Source organism: Dipodomys spectabilis, unplaced genomic scaffold (genome assembly GCF_019054845.1).
Source record: "Dipodomys spectabilis isolate Male_0828 unplaced genomic scaffold, ASM1905484v1 ptg000205l, whole genome shotgun sequence".
NCBI lineage: Eukaryota > Metazoa > Chordata > Mammalia > Rodentia > Heteromyidae > Dipodomys > Dipodomys spectabilis.
In genome coordinates, this window is record NW_024870882.1 from 4057519 (window position 1) to 4077317 (window position 19799).

General features: G+C 38.6%; 1 protein-coding gene across 2 annotated transcripts; it reads right to left on the minus strand.

The window, feature by feature from the left end:
• Positions 1 to 7102: 7102 nt before the first annotated feature.
• On the minus strand, positions 7103 to 9056 carry LOC122122128 (nuclear receptor-binding factor 2-like). Of its 2 annotated transcripts, none has more exons than XM_042696258.1 (2): positions 8852 to 9056; positions 7103 to 8616 (listed from the first exon to the last, which is right to left on the minus strand). In XM_042696258.1, the coding sequence occupies exons 1-2, from the start codon at positions 8928 to 8930 to the stop codon at positions 7865 to 7867; spliced, it is 831 nt and encodes a 276-aa protein (XP_042552192.1). In that variant the 5' UTR covers positions 8931 to 9056; the 3' UTR covers positions 7103 to 7864. The 2 variants fall into 2 exon arrangements, with proteins under 2 accessions (XP_042552192.1, XP_042552191.1); XM_042696257.1 differs by having other exon boundaries at positions 7103 to 8701.
• Between the last annotated feature and the right edge of the window lie 10743 nt (positions 9057 to 19799).

Here is a 19799-nt window from a genome sequence, read left to right on the forward strand (position 1 = left end):
TTCTCCATATTTCTGAAGCATTCCTACTGATTATGCCCAATTTTTTCTGATAAGATGTCTAACAAATATTATTCTTCTGCACGACCCAATGATTCCTAGGATCCCAGGTACCAGTTACCTGCATCATCAGATAACAAGGGCAAGACTTCTCACATAGGCCCATGCAACATGCAACAAAGTAATTGAAGACCCATTTCAATTTCTCATTTCCTGTATTTCAGGGCCCCAATTCCTTGAGATACAGGATTTAGCAGTAAGCAATTGTGAAATGCAAGGCAACTTAAAATGAAAGATGAGATCACAAAATTTGAGAGTATGTACTATGATTCAAATATTCAACTTACAGATGGCCAGCCCATATCAGTGAACAAGTTCACAAGGTGTCATAAGATTATTTTTAATACCCCTCCCCTATGATTAATGAAAGATTTTAGTCCAGCATAAGTGGACCAAAAAATAGTTCCTGGAAGGATAGATCCATCATTGGTCTACCAATTCCCAGAAAAATTTACTTAGAGTTCAAATATAATTCAGAAAAACATTGAGAAGATCCTTAGTGCTTCAAAACACTGGGACATCAGTACAACATGGTTCAGTGGTATAAAATGTCACTCTCAAACCAATGATAATCTACATTTAATCTCCTGAAAGTTATTCCTTTACAAATTAACTCTTTAAAATCACATTCACCAAAATAACATTTGACAAGTAGATGATACTTAGTGACATTACAATTTTTTCAAGTGTAGGGAGCAAGTTACAATAGAGTTGAATTATTTACCCAGCACTAATGCCAAACACGTTCAACCATTCATTAAAGTCTAGAAATAGTACCAACCACAATTTGTGTTTTTCAGTAGGATCCTTCCAGAAAAGTGTTGACTAGATCAGTCTGCCAAATTTCAAACCAAAACGTTTGCTAAAAAAGTAAATGTCATCATTTAATAAGGTACATTTTAAAACGTCACAAATATTTGTCTTATCATATGTAATATTATGTTTTCCCTATCTGTCTAACATAGGGAGAAATATGACTTTAAGTCTTGAATATGGGTACTCATCAGAGATATGACAAACAAAATCTGTCTTCTATTTCTATCACATTCCTCTATAGGAATAAATTTTAGTTTTCTTCTTTTTCCAAAACTTATAGGTAGTAAAAATATTATACCATGTAAAATAAAACAATCACACCACTGTACAAAGCCATTTATAAAAATTGGTAGCTAGGAGTACATTCTATGCGTTTTTTAACTTTCTTTTTGACTGAAGATTAATCTTCCAAATGGATGAGAATAAAATCATGTTTAGGTGCTTCACGTCTCCAGTCTTGCAAATTATTACTGCAGATGAATGAATTATGGAAATATAAGCTGACATCAGTTCAAGGATATGCAGAATGGAATCTCCATGAAATGTATATAAACCTTTCAAAGTATTAATAGACAGTTTAACAGGATGACTATCAGGAAGTTGAAAGCAGAAAGAAATTATAGTAAAGACATAGAATGAATGAAAAATGAACAAGGGGCAAGTACAGCTAGAATACTCAATGTACACATATGATAAAGGGAGTGGTAAATCTGAAATAAATATTGGAGAAGCATTTGGTTGAGAATGATGGAAGGAGTGACTCTTATCCAAGAGCAATGGACAATTAGATGGATATATTTAATTGTAACACACTTGCACAACCTTTTGAAATTCAGTTTAAAAACACAACAAAAAACAAAAACACACAAAAATCACAACCAACCCGAAATCTCTAGAGAGTATGAATATTTCCTCCCAAAATTTTAAGCAGTTAATGAAGGGTAGTCTTGGGAAAAGCAAACAACGCTGTCCAAAGGGAGAAGTTTGGGATAGGAGAGAATTTTGAACAGATTTAAATAGATTGTCTAAGGTTATAAATCACCTACATCTGCTGCAAATAGTATCTTTCTTCTAGGAGTTCTCTGTCTGAACTGGATAATCCAGTCGTGAGACACACTTGATAGCTTGTGAAGATAGAATGGAAGAAACAAGATCAAGAACGCGTTACTCCACTGGAAAGAAAACAATCCTCTATATTTTCTCTAATCTTTCTTCACTACGCTTTCTTTATTCTTTTAAGTCAATTGATTTTGAATTATATTTTTCCTTCTTTCTTCTGGCAAAGTAATTGGTCAAAGTAATTCATTAAATATTATTTGCCATTTTCTTCTGTCATGCTGGTTAATTGGCCAGGCGAGTCTATTAAACTTCCCTCTTGCATTTGGTTGCCATGAAACAACATCTATGTCAATGAGAAGAAATCTACTGTAAAACTTTGTCTCCAGAAAACAGTCCAAGAAGCTGTGATCACAAATATTTGGCTGTATATTTTCTTTTTTCTTTTACCTTGAAAGTCTTCTTTTGTCTAATGTTCCCACAAACATAAGTACTCCATCACTTTTTGGTTCAATCAATTCTAACCTAAAAGATATATTTTGCTAAGAAAATGGTTAGAGGAAACTGAAAAATACTGCACTTTTATCTTCTATCGTAAGACTCTCCTTAGATACCATATCAGGAACAATGAAGTTATTCTATGCAAAATTATTTCAATAGATTATTTTTCTCTTGGTCTTGCATTTGTTCACCAAGATGTATGGAGGAGAGTAGAGTTAAATCACCTATACCTGGAAAGACAGTGTCTGTTACAAAAGGACAATGCTTCTATGTCCTGCTTCTATGTCCTCCTCTTAGCTCTTGCCTGATTTCCAATTAATCACAGCATCTTGGCTGCAAGTCTAGTGAAGCTGAAGGACTATATGGGCTCCACCACTGTTACATCTTCATGATTTGTCTTTGAAAACTCTTTAATTTGCCTCATTTGGATGTGGAATGTATTTTCATGTCCCCATTCAATCTGTTCGGCATTGTAGTGAGCCAAATCGGCTCTGTAAAATCACTTTAGATAGTAAAATATTAACACAATTTAGGGCTGGGAAGTTGGCTCTTTGGTAGAGTGCTTGCCTTGAATGCCTGAGACCCTGGGTTTGATTCCTCAGCACCACATAAGCAAAAAGAAAAAAAGCCGAAAGTGGTGTTGTGGCTCAAGTGGTAGAGCGCTAGCCTTGACCTGAAGACCTGAGGGACAGCACCCAGGCCCAGAGTTCAGGCCCCATGACCGGACCCTCCAAAAAATATTAATACAATTTTTAAAAAAATTTGGACTTCCTTCACTGCTAAAGCCAATACGCTTAGGTAGGGCTTCTAAGAACTATGTTTTCTTACCTTTTCCATTTGCTCAATTCTTTTCTGAACCCAAAACATTTTGGCTTATGTAATAAGAGAAGTCTTCACTATCTCATGTTATTAAGGATATTATTTTTTGTGAGCCACTTAGAAATGTGAAATCATTGGTCTGAATTATATAATCAGATTTTTTTCTGTTTCACTGCTTCAAATGCTTCAAATGCAAATGCTTCTTTATGTAGCAATATTTTAAAAATCAATTCTATTTGACATCTAATTCAAATTGATTACCGCGTTTTTATCAGAGGGTTATCAACGTGATTTTTATCCAACTAGAAAATATTTTCATAATATAATTGCCGAATTTTTCGAAAAAGAATAATGTTACAAACAGAAATGTGTAAACCCAACACCTTCTTGCATTTTGGAGGGCACTTTCTCCCTAAATATTTTGACTCAAATTATCTTTTTCAGAGAATTACTGTTTGGTAATTAAAGGTAAATTCACAAATTTTGATGTCTTATTTTTTTAAGAATTTGAATTTAAATTCCAATACAACCTTGTTTCACAGAGTGAGAATATATTTCCTGGGTAAGGATAATTCCAAGGGAACCAACCGGATTTACAGCAACGTTTCGGAGGTTTGTTTGTTTAGTGTGAAAAAGAGCCATCTTCACCCACATTGCTTCCTCTCTACTAAGTCTCCGTGGATTTCGTTGCATGAAAGCCTATTCTCCCAGGAAATTTTAAATTTTCTTAATAGGCTAAGTTGTTAAAAATTTTGAACAATTCAAATTTACCTGTCATAACTTTAAAACTCTTGAAATTCCTTTATCAGATCCGCGAATTCACCAGTCCTATTTCCACCTTTACCATCCAAAAGTTAACATGCTCTTTTCATGATATAGTGTCCATGCAACTATTATTTTCCAGTAGCTTTGTACTGTGTATATATAGCCATATAAACTGATGCTAAGCAAAATGAATTCCAAGATATGGAACCAGATTTTTTTCATTTGTGGTTGTTGTTTTTGATGAACTATGTGACTTGTTTTCTTTGGGTTTTTCCCCTATAGTTCATTCCTGCTGTATTTGATTTTGTATTGTGTATGAATTTACCTTAAATAGGGAAGGGAAGAGGAAAAGCAAAATGGTGAAACAAAAGACAAAGTGAAAACCAATACAATAGCAACACTCACAAGACAATATGTTGGAAATGTACCTTATAACTTGTGAGGGGTGAAGGGGTGAAGGAAAACTGTGAGAAAAATGGAGGGGTAACAAGTTTGAAATGTTTTTTATTCACTACCTTACAATTACTGTAACCTCACTGTACATCAAATTGATAATAAAATTGAAAAAATAAGCTGCATAAAATGTAATTTTACTGTATTGGCACAGTAAATATTATTCTTTATGTAGCAATATTTTAAAAATCAATTCTATTTGACATCTAATTCAAATTGATTACCGCGTTTTTATCAGAGGGTTATCAACGTGATTTTTATCCAACTAGAAAATATTTTCATAATATAATTGCCGAATTTTTCGAAAAAGAATAAATTTATTACTTTCTCATTCTAAAACAGAAAAACACTTTAATGCTATGGAAACCCATAACTTTTAAAATTAAATAATTTGTTAAGGGGGCAGAGTATATATTTTCTTCAAAACAACTACTCATAATTACTCATTTTTAAATTCTCAACATTCCATACGCTAGAGATTCAAAACAGTATTTTTATGCATGTTATAAAATTCTGCAATAGATGCAGTTTCCAATGGAGTGTACAGATTGAGAAGTCAATAGAAAAATAGCCACATTCTGGTAGAGGATAAAACTATGAAGCATCTGTAATAATTAATTCCTCAAGAGTAAGCAATATTTTTTATCAGAGTAAGCTGTTATTTCTATGACTATCAATCCCAAGATTTATGCCAGGAAGTCATCCTAGCCCAACAGTTTCCAACTTGTAAGGGGCAGCCTAAAATTCCTTAATTCATATCATGAATAGCTTATCTCTATTGTGAAAAATACTACACCTCTGCTAATGTGATGCCCTCCGTGTTCTGGAAAGAACACCACAATAACCTGAGCTGCATAATTTTTCCTCCACTGGTATTCTTGAGATCAGATCACTTGCAAATATTATTTATATTTATACTTTTTTAATTATCATGGATATTCAGGAAGCTAAGATTGGAAAATTATGCTTCAAAGCCCACCCTGGCAGGAAGGTTTCTTAGAATCTTATCTCCAATATACTTCTCCGCAAAAGCCAGACACAAGTGGCACTGAGGTTGAAGTGGTAGGGCATGAGCCCTAAACCTTGAGCATAAACAGACCCAGAGACACTGTCCAGGCCAAGAGTTCAAGCTCTAGGCAAACCAATAAAACAAAAACAATGTTGAGTACAAACCCCAAACCTAGCATTTTTCTCAATGTATACAGAGGCACGTAAATAAGGAAATGGCTTCCTGTGTTACTTAGAGGTTGAAAAAAGATGTCACACAACTACTCTCTTCATATCATTTTAAACCAAACCCTCAAAAATTGCTGTTTTTCTAAATTTATAAATTAATATCATCCATTTGTTAGCAACTCTGTCTAGATTATTCACATTAACATGGTATACATGAACTGTGGGAATTATCTATTAACTATGTTCTAATTATAACTCTCTTGAAAGAATATTCTAGGAAAATAGAATGCAAGAATCATTTGTGAATTTGTCCATTAATCCCTCTACTTAAAAAGAATTTTGTAGTATCCTATAGAACATAGAATTACAAACAAAATAAAAATACATATTTTAAATCTAAATTCTAATTTAACAAGGTCTACAAAGTACTACATTAGATGAACTTTGCTATTTCTCCAGGCTTAAGCTTTTGTAATCCTTCAACATTTCTTTGGAATCCAACAGAATGGTGCTTACTTAGTTTTGCAAATTTTTGGACGGAAATAATGAGCCATTTTGCATCTAGAATGTTCTGTAATAAGAGAGCATTTAAAACACAAATGAGGATATATATAATTTGCGTTTCAATAGGAAACTTGACTTCTCAAAACATAATGAGAAAATTAGCCCCAAATTCCAACTGTGTATTCCTTTTTTGTTGTTTGGTTTGTTTTATTGAGACAAAGTTGTTCTACCTGGTCCAAGGAAGGTATCGCAATGTAATTACATTCTCTAATCTCCTGACGAAGTGCTAGAATTCCAGGCTTGTATCACATTGTCCTGCCATAGTTTGTTTATTTACTCTAGAAACAGACTCGCAATTCTGAACTTTTCCTATGATCTTATCCATTAGACTGACTGCTCAGACTGTTTATGTACTATTTTCAAAGATGTTCTAACAATTCACACAAGAGATGAACATTTTTATATGCACCTACAGGTTTCCCTGATTCATTCCTCCATGGATCCTATCCCATTAATAACGTTGCTTGACTCTCTTACTATCACTGATTCCTACCTATGTAATATTCTCAACTTTTTTAGGGAAAGTTCACTGGAGGGCTTTTAATATTAAAAATTATCACTTGATTCTAGTCTTACTCAGGACATATTTTCTATTGTTTTCTAACTTTTCTACATATTCTGAGAGTTGTTTCATTTGTGTATTTTTGTGTGCACATATAAGTCCCTTTGTGTGTATGTGTATGTTTGTATGTATGTATGCAAAAACCTCATGCTCTTATTCAGCAATCTTGCTCATGACTAGTATTCCAGCTTTTGGCTGTTTAATTATAGGTAGTGTCTCAAAGCCTGTTCTGCCAGGCTGGATGCAAATTGAACTTCTCAGACTCCTTTACCTTTTTAGGTTTTATTTTTCCAGGAGTATCAACTTTTTTTTTTTTTTTTTTTTGAAACACAATTACTTTATTGATTTCTTACAATCAAAATACTGCCAACTAGCATGACTTCACTCATGCATCATTAAATACAAGGGATACCTCCTTGGTATTTTCAAATGATGCATTATATAACAAAGTTAGAACTTAAAATGCACCCTGATTAATTATGTAAACTGGTAATTTTCTTAAAAAAGCGTAACTAAAATTTGGTTCCTTTCTTCATAAAATGGAAATTTATATTTCTCCTGATAGTCTTGAGGTTATCATCATGTTATGAGTAGTGCAAAGTGTGGCACATATAGTTTAAACAAACAAAATGTGCATAACAGAATGCATACAGTCACTATATCATAGAAAGCATGTTCCAGCTACAAGGCGGCCCCTCAGGCTACCATATTATTTAGGGTTTGCATTACCATTTATGGCATTACAGATTATGTGTGCCATACTGTTTTTATACACTTAACCCTGAAGAAAAATTCTTGCTCGAAAAAATTATTCCAGGTAGCCATTTGGTTTGTATCAGGAGAAAACAAACCTCCAAAAGTTTAGTGTCTGCCAAGTCGGAATCATTAGCTCAAGTCAGTGAATCAGGCATGCGACACATTTCACAGTGACTGTTTTCAAGCCCTGGCAAGCCTCTTCTCCCACATTGTGCCAGATGATGATATATTTCCAGGATTACCCTCAGGTGTGGTTTTCCCTTTTTATTCATTTCTGGAGTAACTGTTAATGAACTGTTACTGAGTAATTTCTTCTTCTGACCTCCAATGGCTTTCATTTTAATTATTCATAAGTCCTTTCAGAATATCTTCAGAGAGCTCCATCAGTGGAAGTTCTGGAGATGGAAAATCCAAGGGAGGAAGACTCGGTATTGGAATGTCCTTGGCTTTCCCGGTACTTGCCGAAAACTTCTGCCAAGTTGACGAGGCTGTGGCAGCCTCTGCCTGTGGTGGCAAGCTCCACAACTCAGACTTTTCTACAAAGTCAGCGTCTACGTCCAGTTCCTTGTCTACTGGACCTTTTAGAAGTCTGGCCTTTTCCGCTTTTAGTTGTTTATTTTCTTTTCTTAATCTTTCATTCTCAGCCACAAGGAACTCCACATGCCTCTTCAGTTCTGCAATTTTGGTTGCCTGCTCCTCTATTATGGTTTTGTCATCCTTTGGGGCTTTGCTTCCTATACACGGCTCTGTCGGTTCACTCTTTCGCTGAAGTAAAAACAGAAGTGTGTCTGGATCTCTGTCAAAGACCCCATGAATTTCAGGGAGGTGTTTCTCCACAGAAGGGCTGTACTTGTGAGAAAGAAGGGGGCTCTGAGCCTCCCCATCCTCAGCAGAGGGCTTGTGAGATGCCTGAAGATGGGTAGCCACGTCTTTGTCTGTGTTCTGCTGAGCTTTCAGCCATTCCTCGCGCTTTGCCCTTTTCCATCTCTCCTGGATGAGGAGCAGCTGTTTCATGTGGCTATCCCTTTGCAATTCCAGTGATAAATGGGCCTGCTCAGACTGTGTCAGCTTCATGGCCTCACAAAGATATGCTGCAGCCTTCTTGTGACAAGAAATAGCCTCTTCGTATTTCCCCAAAGCTAATAAACGGTCTGCTCCTCTGCTCTGCTGATGAGCCTGGCTTCACCACCAGACTCTATTGCTTCTCTCTGTAATTTAAGCCCATGCCGGGCTCTTCTACAACAGTGAGGTGGGGCGGTCCGATGGCATAAACGAATCCTCCGTTGGGTGGTCTTCCAGTGCCACCACGGCGAATGAACTGCAAACCAGGTTGAGGGGTCCTTCCATTACTTCCATAGACCCCGGGGTAAGCGGCGGCCTGAGGAAGGGGGGCGCCGGGGCACATGGAGGGGAGCTGGCGGCGAAGGCGACGCGGCGGCGTGGACTAGGACTCTGCTCCGCGCCCCCGAGCCGACGGTGGGCGCAGTGGGAGCAACTTCCTCCTCCGACGCCGTGCGGCGGGCCCACCCCCTGCGCCGCCGTCGCTACGCGCACGGCGTCATGGCGTCACGCACGCCCGCCCGCGGCGCGTTCCCAGGAGTATCAACTTTTAAACTACAAACACTTTTGTGAGTGTTAAGTCTAACCTGTAGCCCAGATTTTTAACTCAAGAATTAATATAAAGATAGATGAACATATACATTACATATCTTGAGTATACAATGTTAGAAATGTGGTCCTAAGCTGGGTGTGGTGAGATCTGAGGATTGGGGTTTAAAGCCAGCCCAGGTAGGAAAGTCCTGGAGACTCTTTTCTCCAATAACTACCAGAAAACTGGGAGTGGCACTGTGGCTCAAGTGGAAGAGCACTAGCCTTGAGCTGTGTTGCGGAAGGACAGTGCCCAGTCCCAGACTTCAAGTACCACAACCAACAACTACAAAAAGAATTTAAGAAACGGAAAAAAAAGAAATGTGATCTTAGCCACAAGATTCATTGCTAGTATAATTCCTATTTTTTTCCAGTTAAGTCCATTCTCTCATACGTGACTTGCATTGGAAACAATCATTCTTCCATTCTCCTTTTTACAAAATTACGTGATTTAGATAAAGCTTGATTTAGAAAGGAAGAGCCTTCATCTTCCACATACAAGTAATACTTTCTCTATATCACTCCCATAAATCTACATACTGGACTTGGCTTTATTGTTTCAATGTTGTCTTATTTGTAGAGTGTTCTATATTTTACTGAAGCCTTTTATATAAACACAGAACTTCTCTTTCCTATTATTGCTATTGTTTCTCTTACAGTTCACTCGTGTACACTTGGGAAATTAATGCACAGCAAGTACACTCACAAAAAATGATCTGAGAACCTTCTCCCATTTAAAATTCACCATAATTTACAGATCACTTAAGAACTTTGAACAAAATGTACTCATGAAAAAAGTATTCATAAGCAATTTTAATTTCATATTTTCTCCTTACTAAGTTGTCTCTGAAACACGTGTTACCTCATGTCCAAAAGTGTCCTTGTGCTATTTCAATGAAGCCAGAAAACATTCATTTTTTTTCTGGAGCAGCACCATAGATTGTTACTGGAAGTAAGCCGAAGTAACTGTTACTAGATGTGGAAATTGATCTCAGGAGATGAATTGAGCATAGAGGAATGACAAAGTTCAAGTTAACTTTCGCTTTTCTTTTTACTGTACAAGAAAAGAATTCAAGGCTTGAAGGAAACTTTCTCCATGACAATTTTGAGTGTGTTCTTTATTCATATAAAACTTGTCTCTAAACTTGTAGTTGAGAGTATTACAAAAGGAAACAATATGCCATTTGAAGGCCAGCATAACAAAAGGAAATAACTTTGTTTTAAAAGTGTTCTACTGCAAATAAACAAAGATATGGAGGTTTTGAAGTGTCTTATGGATGGATGTTTCACTCCTGAGATGATTCTCTTGTTGCAGGAGTCAGTTATCAATTCCTTTAGTCTGCTCCTGAGTTTTCCATAGCAATAAAGATTTCAAAAAAGCAGGATCCAGAGTATGATCAGCAAAACCAGCCTCTTATCGGACCACTACTCCTTTAAGGAGAGTCCCAAAGAAATACCCAGGGTTTGTGTTGTTTGCTTGTTTGTTTACTTTGTGCTACTTCTGGGGCTTGAACTCAAAGGCTGGACCCTGTCCCTGAACAGTTGTGTTTCTTTCCGACCTTCCCCCAAAGCTAGTACACAACTGCTTGAGCCAAAACTCCATTTCTGGTTTTTTGGTGTTTAATTTCAGATAAGAGTTTGACAGACTCTCCTGCCTGGTTGGCTTTGAACTAAGACAGTAAGAAAGCTAAGTGACAACAACTGCTTGGACTTCTCTTTTGAACCAAGAAATATTAGATGAAGTTTATGATAAAGCTAATATTTGACAATTTTTAAAGAAGAGAATAAGTTCATCAAAGAAGCCATAACTTAAATAACTCAGCAAAAGTAGATGCACTGAATCCTTTGGGAAGATTACTATTGACTTAATCATTACTTTGGGGGAAACTTAAAGCCATATTTGCACTTTTTTTTGATTGTGAGGATTGAACACTGATCCTGAGCACTGTCTCTCAGCTCTTCAGCTCAACTTGAATGCTGTACCACTTTAGCTACAGCACCACTTCTTGGTTTCTGGTGGCTAATTGAAGATAAGTGTTTCATGGACTTTCCTGAGCAGGCTGGATTTGAATCACAATCCTCTGGTTTTAGCTAGGATTACAGGCAAGAGCCACCAGCACCCGGCTCATATTTGCATTTATGTGCACTTAATGATACTATGTAGACAAAGAATGGAAATTTGAAGCAAATGATGACATTGCAGCTTTTCAGAAAAATTGAGGTAGCAATAAGTATCTCCTCCGTTTCCATTTTGTTACATTAATGACTCATGAGCTATGGGACCCTTACATTAGCATCCTGTGACATCTGTGTAGGTGTATTTAGTATTAGGAAATGTTCATAGAGAAATATAGAAAGACAGATTTTCAGAAAGCAAAGGATATCAGGTATGAAAGAACAGCATAGAAGGAGACACATTTATCTAGCCTAAGAGATTTAGAATGCTAAAACAATGAGGAATAAGCCTAGTTGATAACTAGTTCTTCAATAACCAAAAATGGTTCTCTACAACTGTTTCTGCTATACCTTAGCTACTATCATTTTTTTCCTTCCATCTTGTGTTATTCCTTCTCTTCTGTCACGACTGTGAATTAGCCTCTACCTTTTTGGTGCTATGATTGGCCAAAATGATTTCCAAATCTCACTTAGACTACCCTTCTCATTGTGATTAGCAGTGACCCCTCTCAAAATCCTGGAATATGTGAATTTCCAGAATTAATCTACACCTTACATCTAAGCACATTCCTGGAATTAATTGCCCTGACCTAATGAACAAAACAATTTTTCAGCACAGTATCCTAATATAGGTAAAGTACATGAATTAGGGACTATTGTCAAGTATTACTATGGAAGGAACAATTATATATTCCAAGTATGGGTTCTTTATTTTGCATTTACTAACTAAATGTTCATTGTTGTTGCTGTTGCTCTTGTTGTTTTGGCAGTCCTGGGGCTGAAACTCAGCGCTTGGGAATTATTCCTCAGCTTTTTTTTTTTTTTCTCAATTCTAACCCTTTACCACTTGAGGCACAGGACCACTTCCAGTGTTTCTTTTTCTGTTTATGTGTTACTGAGGAATTGAACCCAGGGTTTCATGCATGCTAGACAATCACTTTACCATGAAGCCACATTCCCAGAACACTAAATGACTCTCTTAAGATGGCATTAAATTTTCATTCCATAACTATGTATCATAATTTTAGCCAGAAATTTTTGCTAGAAAAGGGCATTGATCACAGTACTGAATCCAGTAAGGCTAGATAGACAATGAATAACTGTCACGGTCTAGCCAGGGCACAGAGGGACTTACCTCATGGAGCTGGTACAACAGACTGAGCGAGACAGCTCCTGACCTACAGCCCACCTCCAGAATGAGAGGGCCACCTTGGTTCCAACCACATTGAGAATGCTGGGCCAACTCCTCCAGCACCCATTCAATCAGTTCCTGAGAGAGAGAGAGAGAGAAAAGAAAGAAGGTCAGAATTACACTTAAGCCAGGTACCTGTTGCTCAGGCCTGTAATCCTAAGTACAGTGGAGGCAGAGATATGAGGATTATGGTTTATAGCCAGCCCTGGCAGGAACATCTGTGAGATTCTTATTTCCAAAGAACCACTAGAAAACTGGAAGTGGTTCTGTGACTCAAGTGGTAGAGTGCTAGCTTTGAGCTGCGAGCTCAGGGAGCTGCCCCAGGCCCAGAGTTCAAGCCCCACGACTGAAAAGAAATGGACTTCCCACCACAAGAAGTAGACTGAATAACACCCATTGTCCTAGGGAGCACGGCAGAGAAGTCAGACCGAGCTTCCTGTCAGCTGGGAGTCATAAGTAGGTCACCCAGCTTCTCTGTGCCTCAGTTTCCCCAGCTTCAAAACTGAACAAAGTGAAGTATCCCATTCCTCATGGGGATTGGGTATTAAAGAAAGAGAGTCATGTTTTGTTTCATAATCCCATACCTGTCACAACATTAATAACACAAAACCATCTGAGATCTTTCCGGGTATTTTCTTTCATATACTCACAGAACTGCCAAGAACCGTATCTGATGGCCCCTCCCTCTGTGCCTGCCCCTGCTCTTGAGATCCCTCTGTTTTAATCCCTTCTTTTCTCAAAACTGTCCCATGAGGAGATTGAAGTCCAACGGTTGAGGTCCAACCCAGAGCTTCACCTGTGGTCAAAAATGGGCTGCTGTGGACTGAGTTTGTGACAATCCATCTAAACCAATGACTGAGCGTGGCACTACATGTCTACCATGCCAACTACAGAGGACCAACCCTGGTGGATCATGCCTGTCACATACAGGAGGACTGTGATCCACCCCAGCCTGAGCATATATTAAGTCTCCATCTCAGAAATGCCCAAGACAGAAAAGCTGGTAGAAGACTTGACTGGCAAGCCTAAAGCCTTTAGGTCGAACCCTAATATACCAAAAAGAACCAGAGTCACAGTGCCAGAGGCTCATGCCAATAATCCTAGGTACTCAGGAGGTTGAGATCTGAAGATCACAGCTCAAGATTTAAAATAGGGTTCGCCTTGCCCATCAGAGGTCATGATGAGAAGACACAGAATCTGACCTAAGCTGTTGCACTCCATACTAGCAGGACTCATATCTTTACTAAGTGTTGGACTTGCTCTCTGTCCTCCAGGGAAGCCATCCCCTGCAGGCTGCACTCCTAGGTCCTCCCAAGCTCCCACTCCCAACAACCAGGCCCAAGGGAGTACACAGTTCCAGGGCACACAGATCCCTTGTTCTTGTAATTTAACAGTGCTGTGTCCTGTTCAAGCGTCTCACCCTTCCAGGATCCCAGACCTCAGCTATGAAGCCCATGCATGCCCGAAAGATAGCAGGTAGAAGTTACCAAAGCATTCAGCCTCCTTGTTACCACTCACATCTACACACACACACACACACACACATCCAGACTGGTGACAGAAGACTCATCCATGCAGCACGTGCAATTTGCCAACTGATCACTCACCTGAGCACAGTCAGGCTGTACAAGGAGAAAGATGATCTCTCTCTCTGTCTCTCTATCTCTCTCTGTCTCTCTGTCTTCAGTGAAAGGATGATCAAGCACAGAAGACAAGGGTTCACACAGAAAGGGGGTTCTATCTTCTGCATTCAAAGCCTCCCATCCCCAGAAAAAGGGAAAAGACCCCAGAAGGCAGGTGTGGACATGCTGCTCCCCACCAGGTTCCCACCAGGGATAGGAAGGGTGCAGATGTGCGGCTGTGTTTCTCCCACTGCTCCAGGTCAGGGGCTCTGTGGCGTCCACTCCTCACCCAACCCTGCATCTCCCCATTTCCTGGGACACTAGACACTGGATATGGGGATGGGATCCTCGGGTCAACACCCACCCCCACTCCTGGGGCACATTTATGGCAGGGCGTGGGCCAGACTGTGGGGCACAGAGGAGGCGCGGGTCCTGGTCAGGAGGGGGGGGTGATATGGGGTCGCAGGGAGTGGGCCTGTGTGGCCACCACTCACATGTGCTGCTGGCAAAATCTGTTGGCAGCTGCTCCAGGTGGGGCGAACAGCAATGGCAGTGGTATGGTCGACATCAGGCCCAGAGCAGAGGACAAGGGTGCCAGGACCTGGTCAGGGCAACAAGCTGGCTAGAGGTGCACCATTGCACCATTGTCTGAGGAATCCAAGAAGCAACATGGGTTTTAGCCAGCAGCACCAGGTTTGAAATGCTGTGCCACGCGGAAGGGGAGGAGGGGTCCGGAGTGCAGGCGGGCACATGGTAGGCCTGAGCAAGGCCTCTCCTCCTAGGCCTCCAGTCTCTTGCGCATCACTCCGCTACCTCTACCTCAACTGCTGGTAGTGGTGTCAACCAACTGGCCACCATTCTTGTATCCCATTGGTCAGAAAGAACCATGAAAGAATGAGGGTGTGGCTGGAATCCTGTGATGCAGGCAGAATGGGTGGAGTCAAGATGATGGCAGCCCCTTTCCCAGGGAACTCTGTTCAATCCACTTGGGGACAAGAAGGTTACTTGTTTTAGCCGGATGGCTGCACAGATTGTTGTTTATGTCTGTTTGTTGCTAGTCATGGACCTTGAACTCAGGATCTGGGCACAGTCTGTGAGCTGCTTTTGATCAAGGCTAGCCCTCTACCAATGGAGCTACATGGCTTTACTTCTGGTTTTGTTGGCATAATTTGGACAGGAGTCTCAAGGACTTTCCTGCCTAGGGTGACTTTGACCATGATCCTCCTATCACAGCCTTGTAAGTATCAAGGAGGACTGCTGAGAGCATTTTTATATCATTAACATTTTGACAACTGAAACCTGTTAGGAACTTTAGCACTTTTGAAAAAAAAATTGCCTTTGTGTCATCACAGTTCATTTGTGTATGTCATTGTGATTTCATTCTCATATCCACATTATAAACTCATGGCAATTAAGATCTGACTTGCCACTGTGACATCACAACCCCTTTGTGACATCATCACCAATGTGACATCAGACTGTCGTTATGACACCTTCAGCTCATGGTGATATCACCAAGCTACAGTGACATCATGGCATTATGACATTGCATTGCCATTTTGCTGTCATAGACACATTGTGAATGTATATCCTATGATTTCATTCTATTTTAAATGTGGCATATCAGTTGATATCAGAAACACATTGTGACCTCATGACCATTGTAACATTATAAACCCTGTGTGGCGTCATAACCAGTATGATATCACATTGTTGTTATGATATCTTTAGCTTATGGTGACATCACAAAATGACAATGACATTATAGCATTTGCCATTATGTCATTGTGACATCATAGTCACATTATGAATGCCTAATCTGTGATTTCATTGTATTTGAAATGTGGCATGTGGGTGGATATCAGAAACTCAGTGTGATGTCATAACCTTTGTGACATTAATATCCCTTTGTGACATCAATTTGTCAATGTGACATCACAATGGCAACGTGATGCTACTAAGGCACCATGATATCACAATGGTCATGAACTCACAATGGGTTTCTGATATCAACCAACATGCCACATTAGATATAGAATCAAATAACATAAAGGGCAAACACAACGTGTCTATGATATCAGAATGACAATATAATGTTACAGTGCTATGATGTCATTGTAGTTTTACATGTCAAAATGAGCTGATGTTGTCATAATGGCAACATGATATCACAATTATGATGATGTCAGAAAGAATTTTTTTGTATTTTAATGGTATGTCTGATGTCAGTTGTCATTAGTTCCCCATGAGGATATGGATACAAAAATGTTCTGTGATGTCATAGAGGTCATGTGTGTTTTCAAAGGTGGTAAGAGGTCATAATAGCTATGGAAGGCACACTGTGATTCATAATATCACAATGGAAATGAGATGTCCCATTGGGTTTTTGATGAGGTCACAATGGTTTTGTGATGTCACACTTTATAATATCAGAATGATATATCCAATTTCAATTACTCTTAATTCAATATGAGGATACCAGGTGATAGAAGAAGCTTCATAGTATGAGGTCATACTATGTGAAAACCCAATGGGACACTGATTTCACAATGACAATGTGATATCTCAACATCATGTTATAATAATGTTTTGATGTCACAATTGGTGACGCCATACTGATGAGGAGGTTGCAATAGATTTGAGATGTCCCAAGGAGTTGGTGATATCACAATGGCATGTGGGACCTCAGTTGTCATACACCATGAGTATATGGGTTTGGGAAGGGATTCTGATGTCCCCAAAGTATATGTAGTCAAAAAGGTGAAGAACTAACAGTTCTGAGATGTCACAAAGTGACACAATTGTTATGATGTCCAGTGGTGTAATATCATGATGTTACACTGGATTTTAGATATCTCATGTCATATCTGAAATATGAAGTCAAACACAGATTTTCAACTCACAAAGGGCCTAAAATATCACAATGACATGTCACAAATGTTGTGAGAACAGGAGAAGTATTTGATGTCACAGTGGGTTAGTGATATAACAAAGGTAATGTGGTATGACAAAGAGATTTTGATGTCACAAAGGTAATGAGTTCACAATGGTTTCCTGATATCAACCCACATGGCACATTTGAAATAGATTGAAATCAAAGAATGGCATTCACAATGGGTCTATGACATCAAAGTGACAATGTGATGACAAGGCAGCAATGTTTGATAAGATATGTACTCATTACCTTACTCATGTAACTCTAATCCCTCTGTACAATATATTTACAATAAAAAATGTACAGAAGAAGAAAAAAGAAAAAAATGGTATAGTGTCATTGTGGTTTGGTGTTATCACAATGAAATGATGGTGTCATGATGACAATGTGATTTCACAGCTGTAATTATTGCACAAAGTATTTGTGATGATACAATGCTATGTGTGATCAAAAATTTCACTATGAGAATATGGGTACACAAAGGGTCTGTGAAGCTACAGAGGTCATGTGTTTTTTAAATGTGCTAAGACTTCACAATTGCTTTGTGATGTCACAATGTGATTGTGAAGGCACAACAATAATGTGATGTCACAATGAGTTTGTGATGTCACAGTGGTGATGAGATCACAATGAGTTTGTGATGTCACTATGAGTTTGTATTATTACAAAGACATGTCCAATTTCAATTTCTACTAGTTCACAATGAGGACACAATTTCAAAGAAAGAATCTTAAGATCCAAAGACCATGAGTTTTTAGTCATAACTTGTGTGATATGCTGCCCTTAGGATATTTTAGGCCTTTAGTAAGCTTATATTCTGTTTTCAAACTCATAATAATTCAGGTATGACATATGATATCAGAAATTGACTCTGACATTATGAACATTGTGACATCCCATTGATAGACATCCAGACCATGGTTTCACATTGTGAACTCACAAATCTGTTAGGATTTCATCATATTTGTGCCAACACATGACTTTGGTGACTACACAGCCCCTTTGTGAACTCATATCCTCATTGTGAATTAATGATATTTGAGAATCGACATGCCATTGTGACATTTCCAACCAATTGTGACAGCAAAAACCTATTAGAGTAGAAACACATTGTGATCTATTAGCCATTGTGGTAGCACAATCCCTTGGTGACCCTACATTTCCATAGTAATATCACTAATCCACTGTGAAATTCCAATCCTCTCATACCCAATCCAGGTATGAAATTTGATACCCGAATCCAATGTGACATTTATATCATGGTGACATCACACTGATAGATAATATGAGCATTTCTCACATTCTGATAACACGCACATTAGGACTTCATCACTTTTGAGACAACGCATGCCTTTGGAGATATCACAGTCCCTTTGTGAGCACATATACTCATTATGAGTTGACAATTGAGATCACATGTGTCATTTTGATGTCACCAACCCATTGTGACATCACCTCTTATAAACTCATTACTAGTGTGGCATCACTAATTGTGGTATCAAAATATTTTTAAGTCATCATACTGCAACATCACATTGCCATAGTGATATCACTGTTCCATTGTGTTTTCAATAACCTAGTATGTCTTCATAGCGTTTTAGAAAATTCAGGGCCTTTTATATTTGTCTTCTTCTGTGAACTCTTATCCTCATTGTGAAATAGTAGCAACTGAATTGGGCATGTGATTATGAGATGTGACTTCACAAAACTTTGATTTCATCACCAGTGTGAGATCACAAACCCATTGTGAGCTTTCATAGATATTTGACATCACTATCACATTGTAACACCCCAAACTTATTAGGACCTCTTAGCACCTTTGAAAAACACATGGCCTTTGTGACATCACAATCCTTTTGTTTACCTATACCCTCATTATGAACTGACAATTGATATCAGACATGCCATTTTAACATCATGAACACTTTGTGACAGCACCAGTGTGACATAACATTCTCATTATAACAGCATCAACTACTTTTGACATCAGAAAACTATGACAAGATAATATTATGAGATCACATTGTCATTGTGATGTTATAAACAGATTGTGAATGCCCGTTTTTATTCTTTTTTGTTGTTGTAGTTGGTCATGGGACTTGAACTCTGGGCTTGGGTGCTGTCCCTACTCTACAGCTCTAGGCGAGCACACTATCACTCGAGCCACAGCACCACTTCTGGTTTTCTAGTGGTTTTTATTGGAGATAAGAGGCTCATGGACTTTCCAGCCTGAGGTGACTTTGAACTACAATCCTCAGATCTCAGCCTCCTGAGTAGCTGGGATTACAGACATGAGCCACCCATGCCAGGCTTTGTCATTCTATTTAAAATTTGACATGTGTGTTGATATCAGAAACATAATTGACCTCATAACCATTGTAACATCATAAATCAGCAGTGACATCAAATTGTCATTATGACACCATCAGCTCATTGTGACATCACCAAATGACAATGGCATCATAGCATGATAAATCACAGTGACATCGTTATGTCATAGACATAACAGTGTGAAGGCTTATTCTGTGAATTCATTCTATTTCAGAAACCCATTTGACCATATAACCATTGTGATATCACAATCCTTTGTGACATCACATTGCCATTGTGACATCATTAACCTGCTGTGCCATCACAAACCAGTCCTGTCCTTATAAGTTTTGTGACATTGTCATATGTTAGACCCTTAGTGAGCTCATAATC